General features: G+C 54.3%; 2 protein-coding genes and 1 long non-coding RNA gene across 4 annotated transcripts in view; 2 read left to right on the top strand and 1 right to left on the bottom strand.

Annotated features, from left to right (window-relative positions):
- The first annotated feature begins 1,779 nt into the window (after nucleotides 1–1,779).
- Nucleotides 1,780–6,009, top strand: NKIRAS2 (NFKB inhibitor interacting Ras like 2). 2 transcript variants are annotated; one of them, XM_032617647.1, is made up of 4 exons: nucleotides 1,780–1,903; nucleotides 2,896–3,003; nucleotides 3,403–3,644; nucleotides 4,287–6,009. In XM_032617647.1, exons 2-4 carry the CDS (start codon nucleotides 2,910–2,912, stop codon nucleotides 4,524–4,526), a joined length of 576 nt encoding a protein of 191 aa, XP_032473538.1. In that variant the 5' UTR covers nucleotides 1,780–1,903; nucleotides 2,896–2,909; the 3' UTR covers nucleotides 4,527–6,009. The 2 variants fall into 2 exon arrangements, with proteins under 2 accessions (XP_032473538.1, XP_032473537.1); XM_032617646.1 differs by lacking the exons at nucleotides 1,780–1,903; nucleotides 2,896–3,003 and adding an exon at nucleotides 3,010–3,209.
- A 408-nt stretch (nucleotides 6,010–6,417) lies between these two features.
- Nucleotides 6,418–17,011, bottom strand: part of ZNF385C (zinc finger protein 385C) — a 31,158-nt gene continuing 20,564 nt past the window's right edge. The window contains exons 2-8 of the mRNA XM_032617868.1: nucleotides 16,656–16,801; nucleotides 14,508–14,618; nucleotides 13,025–13,190; nucleotides 9,131–9,421; nucleotides 8,409–8,605; nucleotides 7,998–8,108; nucleotides 6,418–7,464 (exon numbers count right to left, since the gene is read on the bottom strand). Of these exons, the coding sequence (XP_032473759.1) occupies nucleotides 7,228–7,464; nucleotides 7,998–8,108; nucleotides 8,409–8,605; nucleotides 9,131–9,421; nucleotides 13,025–13,190; nucleotides 14,508–14,618; nucleotides 16,656–16,801 (1,259 nt within the window). The 3' untranslated portion in view covers nucleotides 6,418–7,227. The remainder of the gene's footprint in view (nucleotides 7,465–7,997; nucleotides 8,109–8,408; nucleotides 8,606–9,130; nucleotides 9,422–13,024; nucleotides 13,191–14,507; nucleotides 14,619–16,655; nucleotides 16,802–17,011) is intronic.
- Nucleotides 8,542–9,149, top strand: LOC116746388. The gene is made up of 3 exons (XR_004347692.1): nucleotides 8,542–8,681; nucleotides 8,769–8,833; nucleotides 8,973–9,149. It is a non-coding gene; the product is annotated as an uncharacterized LOC116746388 (long non-coding RNA).

A 17,011-nucleotide genomic window follows, 5' to 3' on the forward strand; every position in this document is an offset into this window, starting at 1 on the left:
TCTGAATCCAGTTTCCCCAGCGTTCATCGGCCCCTGGAAGCCCTGACCAACCAAGCCAGGGGAACGCAGGGCGTCTTCAAACCGCGCCTTTCATCCCCTCCGGATCTCCAAGCACCGACTTGTTCATCACCCTAATGACGCTGACCTTTTTATGAGGCTGCTTTCATGTCAGCCGCCTGGGAATGCCATCTCAGCATTAAGCCTAGGGAGGGCGGCGCAGGGCCCCAGATCCTGCCCTGGAGTTTATACGGTAGCTCGCGGGGTGAGGTCCCTGCTCTACAGTGTCCTCAGCGCTCCCAACCCTCATATAAACTCTGTGCTCAGCACGCTTGTCTTGCCGATTGCAGTCTGGATTGGGAACTCAGGGAGGGCAAGGACACAGCCCTTCGTAGTACTTCCCTTCACCCAAACCAATAATTTTTGTGGACTTGAGTTAAATAGGGGTTTCCTGAGGTTAAACTGGGGGAGTTTGAGGTTAAAATTTTAAAGTTAAAGGGTACTAAAATAAGAATGGGTCAAGAGAATTTTAAAAGGATTTGCCCCGCCCCCCAGACCCCTGACGCCCTTGCTTGCTTCTCCAGTAAAACAGTCTGTGCCATTGTCCATAGGACGCTTGCATGGTTCTATCACAGTGCTGAGGGAGCTGAGATCACACCTAACACTGGGGAGCGGAAGATGGGAGAGGCTCAGGGGTTTGGAAGAGAGAAGTCATTCAGCCAGCCAGTCATTCAACAGCCCTCTCCAAAGTACCTACTTTGTGCTGGGTTGGGAAAGCGCAGACTCAGACCATCTAACCTGCTTGCCAATGGCTCACGGTCTACAGTCTAATGCAGGAGGCCCATCCGTCTTTAACCACCTTCCTCCTTTGTGTTCTCGGCATCTAAAACTCCCAAGTTACCACCAAGTCTTGTTGATTCTCTTACCAAATGTCTCCCAAATCTATCTCCTTTCCATCCCAATTCAGATTCTCATCATTTTTTGGAAAACTTGGAATACTACCATAGTCTAACTAACCCCAAGTCTCACCTCTCTCCAACCTTCACTCTTTTACCAGAGTGATCCACTTAAAAGCAAAAACTGATCATGTCACTTCGCTGACATAAGTCGTATCAATGGCTTTCCACTGCTGTTAGGATACAGTTTGATCTCTTTGGCCAGCACACAGGCCTTTGATTATTTGGCTCCTTTCTACCATCAGTAATGAACCCAAATACTTGTAGTTCCAGTAAATGCCATGACTCTTGCCGTATTTCCTCCACCCTTTCCTCCCACACCCTTCAAACTTCAACACGGACCTGACCTCCTCTAGGAAGTTTCCGCGGAGAATGTAATGCCCACTGCCCCCAAGTTAAATGCCCTTAGCTGTGCTCCCATAGCACCTCTGTAATAGTTCTTACCATGCTGTACTGTAATTATTGGTTTAGATGTCTAGCTCCTCTAGATGGTGACGTTCTGATGGGCGGCAACGGTGTCTAATTCCTCCGCTTTTTCTCAGCACGTGGTCCTGTATCTGGCACAGAGTAGGAGCTCAGAAGACATTGGATGAATAAATGACTGAGTAAACAAAGTGTTACTGTAGTAGCCTTTAGAGAAAGAACATATGGGCATCTGAGGCACCAAAACAGCACCCGGCCGGTCTAGGGAGCCTAGAACCCTGTGCTCTGGAGACCATTCAGCCCAGGTCCCGGCCGTCATTTCCCCGCCGGCCTCTGGAGGCGCTGTTCGGCTGGTGCCGGCTCTCCGCCGCCAAAATAGGTCTTGCGGGATGGAAGCTACGGGGCGGGGCCAGACGGAGCCCGGAAGGACCCGGAGGAAGATCCGAGTGTTTGCGGCCGTGCTGCCCCACCCCTGGTCCCGGCGCGCGTAGAGGGGCCCGGCCGGGCTGCTGCGAGGGCCCCAGGAGGTACGGAGCTGGGAGGCCGGGATCGACCACTGCTTCCGGACTCTTTAGGTGGCAGGATTCCGATTCCCTCTGGGAGCCCTCTCGTGGGGAATTCTGTTCCGGAGGCCCGCCTAGCAGTCGGGGTATCCCTTAATTTCGGGGCTCACTATATGAGGCCCCTCGCGGGGAGGGGGATCTGTACTAAGAGTTTACTTTGGAGAGGTTTCTGTTTAAGATCCCTTTGGGGAGTGATCTCTGTATCTCTCCTCTGGCGGGGGCGGACTCCTTGTCTGGGGCTCCTTCTGGGAAGCCTGTGTTTGGGATGCCTTCGAGGAGATCTCTGTTTGGGACCTCCAAACAGAGAAGGGATTTCTGTGTCTAGGCCTTATCTGGGTTTGTCAGTTCAAAAGAAACAAAATTTTTCTTTTTTCTGAAGCGTTTTTTTCCTTAGATTCCTTCACTCTTTTGTTTCTGTCTTTTTCATCTGAGCCATGGCCTTGACTGGGAATTCGAGGGAACTAATTGTCTGGATGAGCCATACGGGAAAGCAAAATGTTCTTCCTAATTGTTCATTCTCCCCAGGAAGAGTGGTATAAGACAGATCCACACAAAATAATAGTCCTGCTTATTTCTCCATGGGGTCATAGTTAAAGAGAGGGAGCTGAGCCAGATCTGGCTACCTTCAACAACTGGTCCTCCACATCCTATGCACAGAAAGGAACATGGCTAGGGGTTCCTTTAAACCAGCGACTCTCTTCCCCCTTTATGGCAACGCTTACCGAGCACCTGCTCTGTGCCAGTTACTGGCCTCGTACTGGGAATAAGGTGAATAATATACAGCTAACTGTCCAGTAGTGGATATAGACACATCACTTTAGTACACCCTGCCTAGGGTAGCAGACAGGGCCGAACCCCTGAGGCCACGCATCCACTTCAGAACTTGTGTCCTCAGTCAAGGGAAGTTTGCCCTTGGTTTTGATCCTGCCTCACCCAGTGTGCTTCGGTTCTTCAAGGTTGAAAGCTAAACATGGGGAAGAGCTGCAAGGTGGTCGTGTGTGGCCAGGCTTCTGTGGGCAAAACTTCAATCCTGGAGCAGCTTCTGTACGGAAACCATGTAGTGGGTGAGTGTTGCTGGGCGTGAGGCATGGTGGAGGAAGTGGAAGAATGAGGAGAGGATTTGATCACAGCACGAAAAGGCTAAAGGTCGCTGCTGCTGGTCATTACACCGAAAGATCCCAACTCTACAACACTGAGGACATCTGGAAAGAGAAAACCCAATGTCCGAGACAGGAAGGAAAAACTTCCGCATCACGCTGTGTTCAGCAAGGTATCAGCGTGAGATTAGAGCTGTTCCCCCAAGTTATTCCAGTCTGGCCAGACTCGCAGTCTTTGGCCCTCTCTCCTCAGCCCCCGTGTACCTTTGTCTCCCTGTCTGGTTGGCCTGTTAGGATATATTCAGTCACTCATGTTCCCAATCTCTTTTCTCCCTAGAAACAAGTTTTCTCCTCATTTTGTCCCAGGTTCTGAGATGATTGAGACGCAGGAGGACATCTACGTGGGCTCCATTGAGACTGACCGGGGGGTGCGGGAGCAGGTGCGTTTCTACGACACCCGGGGGCTCCGAGATGGGGCTGAGTTGCCCCGGCACTGCTTCTCCTGCACTGATGGCTATGTCCTAGTCTACAGCACGGACAGCCGAGAGTCCTTTCAGCGCGTGGAGCTGCTCAAGAAGGAGATTGACAAATCCAAAGACAAGAAGGAGGTGTGTGTGGGAACCCTGGTGATGAGAGAGAGTGGGCCCTGGGCTGGCTTTGGGAGGCCTGGAAAGGCTCTGTTTTTCACTGATTTGCCAGGACGTGGGTTTAGAGCTGGAGGGCGGAGATGGAGGCCACTGGAGGGTGTCTTCACTCCTAGAGGTGGCCGCATGTTGAGGCAGCTCTACCAAAGAGGCTTCTCCAGTTTAAGACGTCCCCACTAGTCTTTCTTTATAATGGTTCTGTGCTCTCCCCTGTGAAGGCCCTTTTGTTCTCAAATCCCGCTTTAAGCTGGAGGCATTCTGGGAGCGCTTCCTCACCGGTTACTTTGCCAACAACTAACTGACTGCCAGTAATGATCAGGCATTGGTGACACAGGGCTTGTAATGGAACTCCTCCAGATGGAGGCCCCTGTCCACCGTTTCTAATACAGGAAGAGATGAGACATCAGCCATTGAGACTTGCCCTCTCCTAGGACTCCGAGGTGGAAATGGTTGCTTTTTCCTCTCCTCCCTCTGTTCAAATTCTGGCCTCCATCTGGCACCCCCTCCAGGCGTTCCATTACAAGCCCAAGGTGGTCACTGGCCCTCACGACCATTCCTGAGGTCCATGCTACAGCCACGGGCCTCTACTCTGTCCCTCTTCCCCAGGTCACCATCGTGGTCCTCGGCAACAAGTGTGACCTGCAGGAGCAGCGGCGTGTAGACCCGGATGTGGCTCAGCACTGGGCCAAGTCAGAGAAGGTGAAGCTTTGGGAGGTGTCGGTGGCTGACCGCCGCTCACTGCTGGAGCCCTTCGTCTACCTGGCCAGCAGGATGACCCAGCCCCAGAGCAAGTCTGCCTTCCCCCTCAGCCGCAAGAACAAGGGCAGCGGCTCCTTGGATGGCTGAAGAGCTGCCTTGCCAGCTCTGGAAGATGGGTTGAGGGGAAAGGGAGGGGGGGTTTTAGGCAAGCTGTCCTTCCCAGTCAAGGGGGGAGCTGCCCACTAGGCCAGGCAGCTGGGCTGTCCCAGGCTCAGGTCACTTTTGCTCCCTCCCAACTCTGGGAAATGCAAATAGTCTAGGTTAGCGGTCCCCAAGCCCCCCAGCCCCCATCCTGCTGTATCCTAACAGCAATGGAAAGCCATTGATAGGATTTATGCCAGTGAAGTGATATGATCAGTTTTTGCTTTTAAGCAGGTCTAGGGTGGTTTTGGATCACTGTTCCTTCTGCCGGCCCTGGACAGGAAGCAGAGCTGTGTGTGGAAGTGCCCAGTCTAGGGTCTGATTCCTATCGCAGGGGTCTTACACCTCCGGGTTTCCTGCCAATCTCACACACACACACTCACACGCTTACGGCACCAGCCTGGGCTCTAGAGAAAGGGCATCCAGGTGTCTCGTTTGTGTGTGTGTGTGTGTGTGTAGACGTGCACACGTGTGTGTGCTGGTGTTCGGGGCGCCTCCTCATCCAACACCCTGACCTCTCTCCTGTGCTCTCCTGGGCTGAGAGAAGCTAGCCTCCTGGGAGTATAATCTTGTTTCAACTCTTCCCCCAGCTTCCTGCTTCCCCTTCCTGCTCAGGGAGCATTTTCTTGGTTGAGGTGGAATGGAATGCCGACTGGGCTGGGAGTCACCAGCTGGCTTTGAAGCCCCTAGGCTTCGGTTTTCTCAGCTGTAAGGTGACGGCAGTTGCTTAGATGATCTAGATCCTCTCCAGCCCTGTGGGGGTTGTATACTGCCCATGGTTGGGCTGGCTGCACTGTTCCCTTAGCTTCTCCCGTTTCAAGGTGCTATGCCTGTGGCCCTGGAGGCTGGGACACTGCTCCCCACCCCCCCAACCACCAGGGGGCAGGAGTGCACTACCCACTCTAGTTGCCAGAGTGGCTGCCCAGTGCCCGATCCGTGGACCTCACAGCCCTGGGCACTGGTCGTCACCCTTTCCTGTGGTTGTTTTCAGCTGATAGCTGGACTTCTATTTATAGATTACCTGTGTTTATATGCCTGCCGCCATGGTGGAGGCCGGGCAAGGTGCTCGTCTAGCCCTCCCTTCTTACCTCAGATGCCTGAACAGAGTAAAGCCGGCCAACAGCAGCTTCCCAGGAGCTGCCAGATCTCTGGGGGCTCAGAAGGGTGGTTACGCTTCCAACACGCTGTAAAGTGAGCTGCTGACCCACAACTTCCCGTGCCCACTTCGTGCTTCTGATGTACACACCTAGCATAGGTGAAGACACTACAGCCAGGTGACCTCCAGTACACGCCCCTTCTCCCCAAGATAGGAGAGGCGAGCAGGGTCAGGTGACCCAGGCTGGGCGAGTTAGGGTGTGTACAGGCTTGGGCTTAAATTGATTTATTGATGCGTTGGACACAATAAAACCACAACTGTTATCAAAAAGTTTCCCACCCTCCCCCCTTTTTCTTGTTCTCCCATTGGAAACAGCTTTAAAAAAGATACAGGTGGATACTGGCAAAGTCCCATATTGTGGGGTGAGGGTGGCAGTGCTGCTGGGGTGGGACGGAGGTTATGACATTAATTTTGACAGCATGAAAACGGGTCTTGAGAGTGGCTCCAAGTGGATCCCAATACTCAGGTGAGTCACAGTGAGGGGGCCTTGGGGTGCTCGTGGGGGAAGGGAAAGCTGAATTGAGCGCTAGGGGCCAGTTTGGGGTGAGAGCTGGAAGGGGAAAGCTCTTTGTTTGGGAGCCCTGGGGGGATTCGGTGTTAGCTGGATCCATAGTCTGAGGGAGACCCAGTGTCACCCACCCCTTCCCCCCACCCTGCCCCGAGAGCTGGGATTCAGGAGGAATCAATGAAAGGCTAAGAGAGGAGAACGTGTGTGGGACTGAGCACTTCCTCTGTTAAAAACTGGGCCCGGCCAGCACATTACCCTGGCCTCCCTGTCGTAGCCCTCCCTGTCAGAGCGGATGGAAAGCCCCAGAGGCTTGCAGTTCCAGCCACCCCTTGGCTTTGCCCCACTTAGCACTGCTCCCTTCCTCCACAGTCTTCCACCACATCCCCAATGGTCAGCTCGTCCAGGTAACCTTGAACCCACTCCATCTTGAGACCCTGTGGTTGGGATGGCTGTGACTGTCCCCTTAGCTTCTCCCTTGAGACGGCCCCCTCAACACCAGTGATTCTCTAGAGAATCCAGTGAATGGGGAGGGCCTCCCCTCCCTGCCCCCAGGGCATGGGAATAGAGGTCGGGCTAGGAAAAGGTAAGATTCCTCGGACCTCGGGCCACACGGGTATAGGTCTTGAGTGGGAGAATGAGAGCACCACAGGGCTGGGGCTAGGATTTTGCATAGATCTTTGGATTTTCCAGTTTGTTCCCCATAAATCAGGATGGGAAATGGAGGGGAGCCCAGGGCTAGCCCTAGAAGCCTGGGGAAGGGAGGGTGCAGATGGATGGTCCTTGGGCCGGGGGGCATTAGTTGAATCCCCAGTGCAGATTGAGTGAAGGGCTCTTAGCATTAGCCCAGCTCTTCCGAGATTGGGCAGGAACCCCTAGGCTGTAAAAGGCAGTCTCCTGTGGGATGCGGGGAACCGAGGCATCTTGGGGAGAGGAGGAGGGGGAGGGCAACTGCTGGGAAATCAGCCCCGGGCTCCCCAGGAGGGCTAATAGGGAGCAAAGACGATGGGTCCCGTGGCAGGGCGAACGGCTCCTGCTGGGGTGCGAAACAGAGCTGGGCCCAGGATTGGAGGCGGGAAGAGGGTGGTGGCTGCCGCAGGCGCAGGCCGGAGGGCCAGGGGCCCTGGGAGGGCACAGATGGTTGCCGCCGCGGTGGGGATCGGGCTGGGCAGGAAGCGGGCTGCCAGCGTCTTGGTGAGTTGCTTCTGCAAGGCCAGTTTAGACTGCAGAGAAGAGAGGAAAGGACTCAAGTCTCTGACCCCAAGAAAATCCTGTCCCCTCCCTGGGCCCCCTCCTTGGGCTTTTTGCTGTGGAGTGGGGGGGGGGAAACGTGACTGTCAGGATTCCAAACCTAAATCCCCTCCCTTCCCACCCCCAAACATTCATTCCAAAGGGCTTTCTCCACCACCTGCCTTCCTGCCTGGAGGGAGGAGAATCTTAGGATGGGCCGAGGGAGGAGGCTATGGGGAGCGGGGGTGGAGATGGTCTCCGGGAGATGCATGCCCACGCCTCGCTGTTGCCCCTGAGGTTACTACCTGGGCCCACCTTCCCCCCCGGAAATGTTTCTGAGCAGATCCCCAGACAGCCAAAAACCCAACCCCAGCTCTTTCCCTGCCCAGGCAGCCTCCAACGGGGGTGGCTTCCTTCCTGCCCCTCCTCCCAGCCCCCCAGCTGGCCCTCCCTTCCGGCCTACCCTCTCCCCTTACCCTCTCCCCTCTGGACCCGGCTCCCAGCTCTGTTGCCCGGAGACAGATACCTTGAGGATACTCACAGCCAGCGCTGCGTGCTTCTGCAGCCTGCTGTGCTGGCCGGAGGGCTTGGGGGGCTTCCCGGCCAGGCGGTCCTTGTGCCTCCTGCTGCTCAGGTGCTAATGGACAGACAGACAGACTGGGAACAAGATGAGGAACCCAAGGACCCCAAAACTACGGCTAGCTCACCCTTCCTCTACCCACAATTCACACACCTAATGCACACGGCCCTGGAGTGGCCCTGGGAAGGGGAGGTTAAGAATTGGCCTTCGCCTTCCAGGAGCCTCGCACCTCTTCCTCCACTGCTCCCTGCTCTGCTCTACCCAGCTCCTCCCCGCAGGCTCCCTCCTCCGGGCCTGGCACTGGGCCCACCCCCCTCACCCCTGCTCCACCCCCAATCCCAGCCGCACTTGCCCCACCTGCTTGAGTTGGGTCTCTGAATTGACCTGGAGCTGACAGAGAGCACAGTGGAAAGGGGGCCTGGGCCCCTGCCGGCCCCCGCGGACCCCCGTCACTCTCTTGGCCTTGTGTCCAGCTCCTCCCCGGGGCACTGCGTGGCCCCTGCCCCTGCGGGGAGCGCCCCGCTGACCTTCCACCATCCACCGGTGCTTGGCTCCTGGAGGGAGGAAAGAAGACAGCTTGCTAGCACCAAAGAGGGGCTTCAGGGGCCATGGAGACCCCCTCCAAACCAGGTCAGTTTGGCTGCCCCCTGACGCCTCCAGGCTGCTCAGCACTGCCAGCCCCTCCAGCCATGTGAGATTTCTCTTTCCCTCCCAAAGGTCCTCCCGGCTGTTCTCATTTCATGCCAGCATCGCCCAAGGAAGGCCTCGTTGCTGAGTAACAGGTCGGCTTCCCTTTGGCTCTCATTCCAATCCAATTCCCTCGGGTCTGATGCAAGGAGAGATGTGGGGGTGTCTCCTGTCTTCAGTGATGACCCTCCAGTTCTTGCTGCCTGACTTCTCTCCCCGACTCTCCCTCCTCAGGCATTACCGGGAGGACCTGAAATACCCACCCAGCCACAGCTGAGCACAGCGCCTCTGTCACCTAGCCCTGGAGCAAAGTGCCCAGAAGCTCTAGCCTGCCCACATCTGCTGAGGGCCATCTCCTCCCCAGGACTCGAGCTGGTGAGGGGCGCACTGACCTGTGTTGTGAGCCTGAAGCTGGGAGGCGGAGTTCACGGTCACCTTACACGTGGGGCAGTAGAGACGCCCCTTCTCGCTCCTGCCTTCCCCACTCACACCACTTTCCACAGCAGCCGCCGCCGGTTCAGGCCCTGGCGCCTCTCTCCCAGGCTCTGGGGAGCAGGGTGGGCAAGAGGAAGAGGAGGAAGAGGAGGCAGCATCCAAGACGTCTGAGTGGGCCGGCTCCCTGGGCGTGGGTTCCGGACTCAGGGGTGGCTGGACTTTGGGACCAGGAGGAGGGGCTGCAGGAACTGCTGGGGAGATGGAAGGCGTGGGGTAAGAGTGAGGCCCAAGATGATTCTCGAGACCACGATTTTAAGCACAGATATTCTGGCGGTGGCATGGCAGATTGGAAGGGTCCCTGGTGTAGATATGACCAGCACTGAATCCCAGACTCCCCACCAAATCACTGGGCAGACTTGGGCCTCCTTGGGCCTCAGCTTTCCCACCTGATATGATAAAGTTGGATCCAGTGGTCTCAGAGAGCCCACCCAGCCCTGATGATGATCTACAGTCATTAGGGAACTGTTAAATATGTGGAAGTCACCAAAAAGAAGTGCTAGAATATTCATGGAGCACTATTCATAGCAGCAGAAAACTGGAAACTATCCAAATATTTGTCAACAGGAGAATAGTGAAAAGAGTTGATGGGTCACGCAATGGAATATTACATGGCAATGAGAAAGGACAAAATACAGCTACACGCAACAACTTCTGATGGGGTTATATCCTGATAAACCCATCGTAAGTTGAAAATACCGTAAGTTGAAAATGCAGGTACTTCCCTGGTGGTCCAGTGGTTATGAATCTGCCTTCCAATGCAGGGGACATGGGTTTGATCCCTGGTCAGTAAACTAAGATCCCACATGCTGCAGGGCAACTGAGCCCACGTGCCACAACTAGAGAGAAGCCTGCGCCTTGCAACAAAGAGCCCTCCCACCGCAACGAAAGATCCCGTGTGCCGCAACTAAGACACAACACAGCCAAAATCAATCAATCAATAAAAAGGAAGGAAACTTTTTAAAAAAATGCATTTAATACACCTAACCTACGGAACATCATAGCCTGACCCAGCCTACCTTAAATGTGCTCAGAACACCTACATTAGCCTACAGTTGAGCAATGTCATCTAACACAAAGCCTGTTTTATAATAAAGTGTTCAATATCTCATGTCATTTATTGAATACTGTGCTGAAAGTGAAAAACAGATTGCATGGGCACAGAATGGTTGTGTGTCAGTTGTTTACCCTCCTGGGCACGCGGCTGCTGCTGACCAGCATCACAAAAGAGTATGCACCTACCGTATATCGGGGTCCCCACCCCCCAGGGCACGGATCGGATCGGTACCAGTCTGTGGCCTGTTAGGAACCGGGCTGCACAGCAGGAGGTGAAAGGCGGGTGAGCGAGTGAAGTTTCATCTGTATTTACAGCCACTCCCCATCGCTCGCATTACCACCTGAGCTCCGCCTCCTGTCAGATCCGCGGCAGCGCATTAGATTCTCACAGGAGCGCGAAGCCTACTGTGAAGTGCACGCGCGAGGGATCTAGGCTGTGGGCTCCTTATGAGAATCTAATGCCTGATGATCTGGGGGTGGGAGCTGAGGCGGTGATGCTAGCGCTGGGGAGCGGCTGCAAATACAGATCATCATTAGCAGAGAGGTCTGACTGCACAGAGACCACAATAAATCAACTGCCTGCAGACTCATATCAAAACCCTGTCCGTGGGGGGCTTCCCTGGTGGCGCAGTGGTTGAGAATCTGCCTGCCAATGCAAGGGACACAGGTTCGGGCCCTGGCCTGGGAAGATCCCACATGCCACGGAGCAACTAAGCCCGTGTGCCACAACTACTGAGCCTGAGCTCTAGAGCCCGCGAGCCACAACTACTTAGCCCATGTGCCACAATTACTGAAGCCCAAGTGCCCTAGAACCCATGCTCTGCAACAAGAGAAGCCACCGCAATGAGAAGCCAGCGCACCGTAACGAAGAGTAGCCCCTGCTCGCCGCAACTAGAGAAAGCCCATGCACAGCAACGAAGACCCAACACAGTCAAAAATAAAAACAAATTAATTAATTAATTAAAAAAAAAACCTATCAGCGGGCTTCCCTGGTGGCGCAGTGGTTGAGAATCCACCTGCCAATGCAGGAGACACGGGTTCAAGCCCTGGTCCAGGAAGATACCACATGCTGTGGAGCAACTAAGCCCATGCGCCACAACTACTGAAGCCCAAGTGCCCTAGAGCCCATGCTCTGCAACAAGAGAAGCCACTGCAATGAGAAGCCTGCGCACCACAACGAAGGGTAGCCCCCCGCTAGCCGCAACTAGAGAAAGCCCATGTGTAGCAACGAAGATCCAACGCAGCCAAAAATAAATAAATAAATAAATTTCTTAAAAAAAAAAAAAAAGTCCTATCAGTGAGTGGCAAGTGACAATTAAGCTGCATCTTACGGAGTAGACTGGACATAAGCAACATACTTTGGGTGTCACTGTCTCCCATCATCCCCAGATGGGACCAACTAGTTTGCAGGAAAACAAGCTCAGGGCTCTCACTGATTCTGCATTATGGTGAGCTGTATAATTATTTAATTATATATTACAATGTAATAATAATGGAAATAAAGTGCTCAATAAATGTAATGCCCTTGAATCATCCTGAAACCAACCCTCCCTCCCCGGTCCGTGGGAAAATTGTCTTCCGTGAAACTGGTCCCTGGTGCCAAAAAGGTTGGGGACCACTGCCGTATGTTGCTAGCCCAGAAAAGATCAAAATTCGAAATTGGAAGTCCAGTGTCTACCGAATGCATATGGCTTTCACACCGTTGTGAAGTCAAAAAATGATAATCCAGGGCTTCCCTGGTGGCGCAGTGGCTGGGAGTCCGCCTGCCGATGCAGGGGATGCGGGTTTGTGCCCCGGTCCAGGAGGATCCCACGGAGTGGCTGGACCCGTGGGCCATGGCCGCTGAGCCTGAGCATCCGGGGCCTGTGCTCCGCGGTGGGGGAGGCCACAGCTGTGAGAGGCCCGGGTACCCAAAAAAAAAAAAAAAAAAAAAAAAAAAACAAACATAATCCAAACCACCATGAAGTCGAGGACCACCTGTATATCATTAACCAAAACCAGGTGAAATTGATCTCTGGTGAGAAAGGTCAGGCTCATAGTTACTCTGGGGGAGGGGTGTGGGTGGTTGGATAGCATCACCTCCAAACTCATGTCCATCTGGAACCTCAGAATGTGATCTTATTTGGAAATAGGGTCTTTGCTGATGTAATTAGTTAAGATGAGATCATACTGGACTAGGGTGGGCCCTAATCCAATGACTGGTGTCCTTATAAGAAGACCATGTGAAAGCACAGAGACACTGGGGAAAATGTGATGTGAAGTCGGAGGCAGAGATCGGAATGAGGCATCCACAAGTCAAGGATTGCCGGCAACGACCAGAAGCTAGAAGAGCGGAATGAAACAGATTCCCCCCACCCAACCGTGCCCCCAGAAGGAACCAACCCTGCTGACACCTTGCTTCAAACTGCTGACCTCCAGAACTGTGAGAAAATACATCTCTGTTATTTTCAGCCACCCAGTTTGTGGTCATTTGTTATCACAGCCCTAAGAAGCTAACAACAAGGTAGTGACCGGGAGGGGACCCAAGGAGGGGCTACTAGGGTGCTTGTGACACATTTCTTCATCTCAGCAGATCCAGACTGGAAAATCTGTGGTGCTCTACACATGTGATGTGTGCCTTTCCCTGTATGTATAGAATACTCCCACACGAGCAGGAATAATAATAGGCAGGAATCGCTCAACCCCTTTTCAGAAGCCAGATTTGGAGTGGGAAGGGGGGAGAAAAGTTCAGGACTGACCTCTGCTCTGTGGCTCTTCAGGGGCTCCACTGGCTGGAGTCGGGGATGGGGACACCAGCGTCCCATCCTGGGCCAGGGTTTGCGGCCTCTGCTTGCTCTTGGCGGCTTCGACAGCCTTGAGTTTTCTGGCGTGTTTGTGGCCTTTGTAGTGTGCTTCGGCCTGGTTCTGGGGAGGGGAGGGCATGGGGTCACCATTCATTGGCTGAGTCCACCTGCCCCATCCATGAGCTGGCGCTGGGCAGGGGGTAGGTCAGAGGGAGGCACGGCTCCGGCCACCCAGGGGGCGCATCCTTGTCACCATCACAGCATGTGTGTGGCCCTGAGGTTTACAGAATGCATTCTCATACACGAGCTCCCAGGCAAGCAGCCCCTGGCTTCAAATTCTGCCTCAGCCGCTTATTAACTGTGCATCTTTGGGCAGGTCCCATCACCTCTCTGAGCCTCGGTTTCCTCGCTCATGAGCTCTGTGATGATAATACTGATTTCACAGAGTTATGAGAATTAAAATGAGAACATGAATGATAAGGGCCTAGTCCAAGCAGTAGGTGCTCAGTGAATGTCAGTTACCAACAGGTTTATAAATGCACAAGCGGAAAAACAGAGCAGTCCCCACACTTTCGGGAATGTGCGCCTCAGATCATTCAACCCTTTGTACATTTTTCCAACAAATAGTTATCGAACATTTGCCATGTGCCAGGCAAATGTGCTGGGCCTGGTATGAAGAAGACAACGGTTCCTCCCTCAGAGTGAAGTCTCTCTGTCCATCACTTGCATGACTCACATAGCCTGAAGGCCTGGAGGGACCCTCCAGATCTGGCCTGTCCACTAGGGGTCCCTTCTTGTTGCTCCCAAAAGTAGGAAAGACAGGCCCCCGTGGCCCCTCCCTGGGCACTTTCACCAGAGCAGGGAAGGTCCGCTCTCTAGGGGCGGGCCATGGTAGAAAGCATGCGGGCTATGGGGTCAGCCAGGCCTGGGTTCAAATCCCAGCTCTACTTACCAGCTGTGTGGCCTCATGCAAGTCACTTAACCTCTCTGAGGCTGAGTTTCCTCATCTGAAAAGTGGGGCTGATGATAGCACCTCTATCCATCTCACAGATGTATCATGAGAACTCATTAAGAGGACAGGCATGAACACATTCTGGAAACTCTCAGGTGCATTAAGAACTCAGCTCTGGACTGAGAGCCGATGGTGACCCCTGGGACCCGGAGTAGGGAAGGGCAGCCTTCTCTCTGGCAGAAGGGTCCAGGACACAGGAGAGAGGCATAGGGGAGGGAAATGAAATCCCAGGGGGATGGGATGGGACGGGGCAGAGGAATCTGGAGAGAGGAGAGGATGGGATGGATAAAGGACCAGGAGGGGCTCTTCCGCAACGAAGGACAGAAAATACGGAGCCCAGTCCCTTTGCCACCCCTATTCCTCCAGGAAAGACCCCAGAAGCCCAGTCTCCAGCCCCCTCCCCAGCCTGTTTCCACTACTCCTCACCGCTGAGTTGAATCTCAGGTGACAGATGTTACAGGAAATGAAGAGCTTCTTCTTCAGAGGGGAGGGAACCCCAAATGTGTGACTGATGACGGCCTTCTGGACCGGGTCCATCTGTGAAGGGGGTGGGACTGCACAATAACTTTGGGGTCAGCTCAGTAAGGGCAGGGGGCGGGCACTGCAAAATGCCAAAAACTAAGACTATGGAGGAGGGCAGTGATCAGCCCAGAGGAAGAAATTTCCCATGTCTGTGGATATTAGAGAAAAAGAAACAGCCTCTTCCCTGGCCGACCTTCTCTGTCAGCCTAGGCTTCTGCTTAGAGGCAGGGGGATGGCCAGGATGACCTCCATGACCTTGCGAAACAGAACCACGTGCTGGCGATCACACTGGCATCTCTTGCCGCCCCTCTGGTCTCTTTTTTTTTCTCATTCGCAAGAATCACAACTATTGGGACAGAGAGTTGGGGGCAGGCAGAAGCAGAGAAAGGAATTTGGAATTTCCTCTCCCATAACCCAGACTTGCGCTGGACCTGCGGGCTGGGGGACATAAGGCTTATCTTATCAGCTCTGCCACTGTCACTAGGTCTGAGAGGGAGAGGGACAGCCACGGCCCAGGGGCGGTGGGGGGCTGGGCGGGGGCGGCAGGGGCAGCAAGTGGAAGCCAGAGGATGGTTCCCTGAGTAGTAGGGTCGTTTCTCTGGCATATTAATTTGCCATATTAATTTCTTTTCCTTACTTTAGATAAATTTTTTTTCTTCTATCAAACCAAGCTTTTATGTTCCCTTTTCTCAGGGGCTAGGTTGTTGGGCCCAAAGCAGAAGCTGTCTGGGCTTGCTTGTCAAGAGGAACTTTCCAAACCTTCCTGAGAGAGGAGAACAGAAACTTTGAGAGAAACTTCCCTGACAAGAGAAAGAGGCTCTAACTCCCACAGCACCCAGGGCGGGGGCGTGCAGAGGACAGGACTTCAGAGGAGAGTGGCCTGCAGGGCCCCCAGTAGGAGGACGACAGCAGGTTGACCCCCTCTTAGGGATTATGTGCCTGAACAGTGAGCATCCAGCAAGTGACAGTGGGGACCGAAGACCAGAGGACCCTCCCCAAATGTCTCAGGCTCCACAGGACGTTTGCACAACCCTGGAGGGCGGGAAGGAAGGAGCTCCCAAGGGTGACTGAGACGGAATTTCCTACCATCTTGGCAGGATGGGGTGGGGCTCATCAATGATTATATTTGATTTTCCAAATTTTTAAAAAAAGGTGACGGGGCTTCCCCGGTGGCGCAGTGGTTGAGAGTCCGCCTGCCGATGCAGGGGATTCGGGTTCGTGCCCCGGTCCGGGAAGATCCCACATGCCGCGGAGCGGCTGGGTCCGTGAGCCATGGCCGCTGAGCCCGCGCGTCCGGAGCCTGTGCTCCGCAACGGGAGAGGCCACAGCGGTGAGAGGCCCGCATACCGCCACAAAAAAAAAAAAAAAAAAAAAAAGGTGACGTACCTTAGAGCTCATGTAGTGAAGTAAATTTCATATTTACACACATACACACATGGAAATACATGTTTCCGTGTATACAGACTAGTAGACAGACACACGGCGCATAAGCTTACAGGCAGTTGCAAATTACAGAGACAACTAGAAAGATACACGCTGGCATGCACACCAACGGCACGCATCCACACACTTATGGTCACCCAAACCACGAAAAACACACACTCAGAGGCCAGACACACACCAAACACATACACAGTCGACACCAAGACACACAAAAACTCTCAGATACACAGGCACACACACTAATTACAGACAACTACCCAGGCACAAAGAGTTTATAAACACACATGCACAAGCTCACACCCACGAAAAACAAAGCCCTATAGAGACAAACTAAAACAGAAAGGCACACCCCAAGTGCACACAGACAGCCCTGTAGAGAAACTCAAGTGAAACCTGCAGTTCAGAGGCCCCCCCGGGGCCCAGCAGTAGTTGCTGGGGGGAGGGGGTGATACCATCCTGGATCCCTGGCCTAAGTGGGAGCTGGGCCCCATTTCAGGAGCACTTGGTCACTCTGGTGACCAGCTTCTGAGAGCTGGGCCCTGGCAGCCCCCCTTCCCCTCCACCCCCACACTCGGCTGCATGCCCCCCACCCGCCAGCCCAGCCCGTACCGTGCTGAAGTTGGGGAAGAGACTGAGCGGGGTGGCGCCATTGAAGTGGAAGGCGAGCAAGTGCTTGAAGTCCAGCGGGGGCTGCAGAGGCCTGGCGGGCAGGGGCAGGGAGGCCAGCAGGGGGCTGGGGGTGCTGGAGGCCGGGCCTGCTGCAGGAGGAAGAAGGGCAGGGTCTGAAACGGGGAGCCACGGGGCTCACTCCTCCCTCTGCAGCCAGAACACGAGGCTGATGGGCTTCTTGGGTGTAGAGAGAGAGCAGAAGCCCCTGTCTCCCTGTTCACAAAGTAGCACTGGCCGAGTCCAGGGCGATGACAGCGCGTTTCTGTGCCTCTCCTCTCCACAACTGGGGAAGCAGA

The sequence above is a fragment of the Phocoena sinus genome, chromosome 20 (genome assembly GCF_008692025.1).
Source record: "Phocoena sinus isolate mPhoSin1 chromosome 20, mPhoSin1.pri, whole genome shotgun sequence".
Lineage (NCBI taxonomy): Eukaryota > Metazoa > Chordata > Mammalia > Artiodactyla > Phocoenidae > Phocoena > Phocoena sinus.

Coding starts and splice junctions, on each gene's coding strand:
- NKIRAS2 (XM_032617646.1), top strand. CDS start 3,047: ATGAGGAGAGGATTTGATCACAGCACGAAAAGGCTAAAGGTCGCTGCT. Junction 3,210..3,402: donor ATCACGCTGTGTTCAGCAAG/GTATCAGCGTGA, acceptor ATTTTGTCCCAG/GTTCTGAGATGATTGAGACG. Junction 3,645..4,286: donor AATCCAAAGACAAGAAGGAG/GTGTGTGTGGGA, acceptor CCTCTTCCCCAG/GTCACCATCGTGGTCCTCGG.